This window comes from Clupea harengus, chromosome 9, assembly GCF_900700415.2.
Source record: "Clupea harengus chromosome 9, Ch_v2.0.2, whole genome shotgun sequence".
Lineage (NCBI taxonomy): Eukaryota > Metazoa > Chordata > Actinopteri > Clupeiformes > Clupeidae > Clupea > Clupea harengus.
In genome coordinates, this window is record NC_045160.1 from 19,923,285 (window position 1) to 19,928,398 (window position 5,114).

Here is a 5,114-nt window from a genome sequence, read left to right on the forward strand (position 1 = left end):
AGTCATAGTGGCAATGCACCCTTATGTACATAATCACACAAAAGAATAATCCCAAATATACGTTTTATCTATATGACTGGTCGTGTAGGACTTAACACAATGGTGCCTAATCAAGTCCTTCATACACTTGGCTCTGTGGGGCCTTCTGTAGCCTATGATTTACACCAAACTGATCTGTTTACCAGAGAAGCTGATGGACTGATTATGTGATCTCTAATCAATGCATGTATGTATGTATGTATGTATGTATGCATGCATGCATGTTTGTATGCACGTATGAATGCACGTATGTATATATGTATACATGTATGTATGTATGCACGTATGTGTGTATGTATGTATGTATGTATGTATGTATGTATGAAGTTAGTCATAAGCAGCAGGGCCAATCAAAAGACCCACGCTAATGAGAGGTCAGATCTCCAGACAGAGGAGGGACAGGGCTGCAGGCTAGGTGGATTGAGTTTCCATGATGATGCACTGCTCAAAGGTCATTGTCTCTCAAGGTGCTCCTCTCCATATACACCAGTGCTGAGAAGGCAAGGACCACCACCGCACAACCCACCCGCACCCCACAACACACACACACACACACACACACACACACACACACACACACTCAAGCCTCACACACGCACGCACACACACACACAAGCTACCATCAGACAGCTTACTGGGCCAAAATAGCAAGTGTATCAAGTTAAATGGTGCAGGTTGCCCATAAGTATGCCCTATATTGGAACATTAACACAAGGTGGAAACAATAGTACCAAATTGCAACTCATATGCTGTGGGTCTAAAAATGTCATCATCAAGAACTGCACCTATACAGAGCTGAAAAGAAAACAATGTATCCAAGGGATTCTGGAACTGGTATACACAAGGGTTAGTGGAGTTAGCTAGCTTTCAGGCTTAACGAGTCTCACACAGGCTTAGCAATAAGGAGGTGTCTTAATCCTTATTATGCCTTCATCAAACTGCAATGAGCATTTCCCAGCTGCTAAGCCGTGGCAATTGCAACTTTGTGGACACTGAAACCAGAGGTCTCCACAACCTAGTAATCCATAAGCATAGCGCTGCCAGGCCTGAAATTAACAGGTTGGTTGGACTTAAATACAAAAAGAATACAGAAGTGTTCTGCACTCAAGACCTTTGCAGTGCCCAGTGCCAGGAAAGTAATCTGGGTCAGACTATAGTTCAGTTTGCGCTAAGAGGGCAACTTCCCAGGCAACACGCATGATAATTGTTGTAAGGTGCCATATCATTTTTGGTTCTCAGCAACCATAACAAAATTCATCCAGTGAGGTGTGAGCGGTCAACAAAACTGTTGAAAAGAGGATCAGTAATCAGTTTTTCCCCCACACATGGCCTGGCAAACGAAGAGTTAAACAAATCGGTAGCCAGGTGGGGAGTGAGTAGCATGCCTAGGAGAGTCATTTACTCCCTTCACACCCTCACTGAATCCCAGACATTGGGTAGGATGTGTGTGGACATTACCCCTCCCACATCTTAGTACGATGTCTGGGCATTACCTGAGCGAACTCGGACGTAAACAGGAGCATTGAATTTGTCCAAACAGTTTGCACTGAGTGGACACACAATCCACAGAAACTAAATCATATGGTCAACAACACCGCTGCAAAGATGGTAAATGGAGGTCATGGAGGTTCTGTACCTAAGGGCAGAGGCAGAGATAATTAGGCCAATTACAAGCACAGCTAGAGACTATTGTTTAATGTTTGAGTCTTTACTGTTTAGCCGTTAACATGATTACTTGACTGCGGTGTATAAAATAGGAAAAGCTTTTTCTGCAGCAGACTTTTTGCGTCATGTCCTGTCTCATCGCACACGCCACCCCCTAGACATTTCTAGACGGCCGGGCGACTTACGCTGACAATTCCCTGCACTGGGCTACGTATGTGTAAGGGTAGATCTTGACCTTGTTCTCTTGACCTTACCTGGAGTTCATGTCTAAAAGGCGCCGTGTAAGGAGAGAGAGAGCAGCTCGCCCGAGAATCAGTAAATCTGTAATTACGATTAGTGAGAGTGAATTGCTTGAGCAGTGCATCGCTAGGTTAAGCAAATTACATGGCGGTCAAGGGAAATGAGGCTCTAGTCTAGGAGTGTCTGCCTTCACAGCCAGCCTTGAGGTAAATTACTTCCCCAGGTAAATGGATAAAGTCTTATTTTTTAATTCTTTCACATGCTATGAAGAATATGTCTGGACAGTGCCGGCTAAAGGTAGTGTAGGTAGTAAAGGAACTTCACATTTGTCTGTTATGGCGTTCCTGGAGAATGTCACAAAGTTCAAATGTTAACATATTTGAAATGTAACCAGAGAGCCAAATGCTGAGCATTGCCCTGCTAATGACACCCCATCAAATCACTCCACTTCAAATACTGTCGAGGCAGACGAGAGGGGGGGGGGGGGGGGGGGGGGAACAGAACACAACTTTCATCAGGAAACTGATGATGATTAAAAAGAAAACTCTCTCTTAATTTAACCCTTTAACTTTACGAGATGGATACAGACCAAATTATGAAATGCTATTTCTTTCAAAGATTTGAGAGGGTCCACTTTTATTTAAATGTATGTCCCCAGTAAACTGCTCAATTACAACCCTGTGTTGACTACAGCCTAAACAGCTCAGGATTCATGCACCAGTTCATCTCTGTTGATCATGGCATCAAAGTAAGTGCTGATGTGTTAGTTTGAATGGATCCTTGCATGGACTTGTTGGATCTTTTCATTTCATTTTTCATCAATAGACAGTTGCCATAACTATATTTCAGAAGTTATAAAACTGACGTTACTAAAGTGGGAGCCCACTCAACCACCTGTACCACCAAAACGTCAGGAGCCCAGTGGGATTTACAGGCCCAGGGGTCAATGGACTATGTATCCATCTTGAATTAAAATTGTACTCATATTTCACTTATTAATAACTAACCCATAATTAGTCCCCACACCAGTCCTGTTTGGTTCATATCATTCATACAATTAGCTAGTATTTATAATACATACACATGTGCCTCACCCCTGCAGTGTACTGTATGAGCAAGTCCCATGCCTCAGAACAATATGTCAAAGAAATATTTAGTGATGGTGCATGTCAGCATGTGTATGGCTTTGTGATGGGTGTATAAACTCTGCAAACGTAACAGAGTTTCAGTATCACACTAAAACATCTAGTATGTTTTTTTAAACTACCCCAAAACGGATAAATGTGTTCTGCATCCCCGCCTCGACCCCATTCGAACACATCTTTCCTAAAGCAGGATACATCATTAGCCTGACCGCCCCTTGCGCGATGACAAGCCATGTCATCAGTTTCCAGATTTTCGTGTAGCCTATTCAACAATACCAAGATACACAGTATAGTATTTAAAACTGCTTTTGTTATCAATACATGTGTATTTACCTACAGTATCTTCTGACGCACAATGATATTAACTGCAAAAAGTTGTATAGACGGATGACCGAAATGTAATGACCATGAATGTCAGCGACGGCACAAAATGCAATAAGTAATGACTAAGTATATATTGTTTAGGTTGTTTATAAACGTACTAATCAGTCAAACAATCAGACTATCTCTCAACTAGCTAGGGACTGATACAGCTAAACCTTGCAGGGCATGGCCTGTAAAGTTTAATATGTACTCTTGTAGATGCAAACTACAAACCGTTGTGTTGGCTCTCTGAATGAATCAGAGGCAAGAGTCCATGCTGAGAAACATAGCATCGAAAGATCACACCCACAGCCTATACAGGCTACATTCCAACACAATCTGTTCGAAAGCTGATTTCTTCCCAAACATGCCATTCTTAATTTGCTATCCTGCATGCAATAGCAGAAACTATTCAGCGGACCAATGGTATTTGCAGCATCTCAAACATTAGCAATCATATTGGCTACTGCAGAGATCTATCTATTGAGAGTGCAGATTTAAAGTTTATTGTCATTGATGGGTGCATCTCAGTTGGTTTGAGTAGCCGTTTCATAAATCGAGGGCTTAGTTTTAAACGGTGACTTAGCAAACATCAGGACAGAAGCTAAAAGCTAGCTAGATGGCTAGCTGTATGATTTCCACAATTTCGTCATGTCAACAGAGAGCTAGCATGCTAATGCATGCCCAGGCGGTCCTTATTTCCTTTGTTTATATTTTGCCAGCTTGCTTCAGTGATCTATCAAATATTCTTAACTGCAAACTACCTTGCTAGACCTTAGTGTTACTATTTAAGCAGTCTGCACAATCTGTCTTGGACCATTTCACTCAGAATGTTGCAACAAACAGAACCACTGGGTAACAATGCTGGCCGTGTACGTGTTTTAGCCATACTTACACAGAACTAGGTATGATGGCTAGCTAGCGTTTTATCTACTCTTCACCGTCGCCCATCTTTGAAAAATCAGGTAAACACTGCTCAGATGCTCGTGCAAGCTTGTCACTGGAAAATACCTTCTCCCCCCTACAACACACACATGAATGACTAATGCATTGATGGCAGTACACCCTCTTTCCAAGCGCAAAAGCGTATCTTACCTGCTCGTCGAATTTATTTATAATGGCCTGGACCCATTCCACGGGCTTGTGTGCCGCCATGGCAGGCCGAATCGGTCGTGCTGATCCCAAGTAAAATGCAGCCGCTCTTGATAATGTTCAACCTACAAACCCAGCGCCAGCTAGCGAAGGACGGCAGTGGGGGTTGGTTATTTTTTCACTTCAAGCATATTCTGCCATGCCGCCATGACACACCACCGGAAGTTTCATTCCTCGAATCCAGTGAAACCGATGGGATGGAACCGAGTTAACTTGCTGAGGGGTGGTGAACGCGCTTGCGTAGGGAACACTCCTGTGTGTAGTTGACAGAGAAGTTGGTCATGCGCTTGCTCCGCACCTTATGCCATTGCGTGGTTCTTGGAATATTTGATCTCCTAAAATGTTTTGCTATCAGTGATAAGTTTGTCAAAGTTGGTTTTGTTCAGTTGTTGTTTGGATGAGATCCTGTCTTCATCAACACCAGCCTGACTTCAACCAATGCATTTCAAGTTCTACCGAGCATTCACATTCGTGGCATACCTATCTGCAGTATGAAGTTATGTTGAAGAC

At 42.9% G+C, this 5,114-nt stretch overlaps 1 protein-coding gene across 6 annotated transcripts in view; it reads right to left on the reverse strand.

The window, feature by feature from the left end:
- nf1a (neurofibromin 1a) overlaps nt 1-5,114 on the reverse strand; it is a 79,496-nt gene extending 74,382 nt beyond the window's left edge. For 2 of the 6 annotated variants that reach the window (XM_031573777.2, XM_031573775.2), the window contains exon 1: nt 4,548-5,111. In XM_031573777.2, the coding sequence (XP_031429637.1) occupies nt 4,548-4,607 (60 nt within the window). In that variant the 5' untranslated portion in view covers nt 4,608-5,111. Of the gene's footprint in view, nt 1-4,547 lie in introns of all 6 variants that reach the window. The other 4 variants (XR_004164316.2, XM_031573776.2, XM_031573774.2 and 1 more) reach the window with 4 other exon arrangements.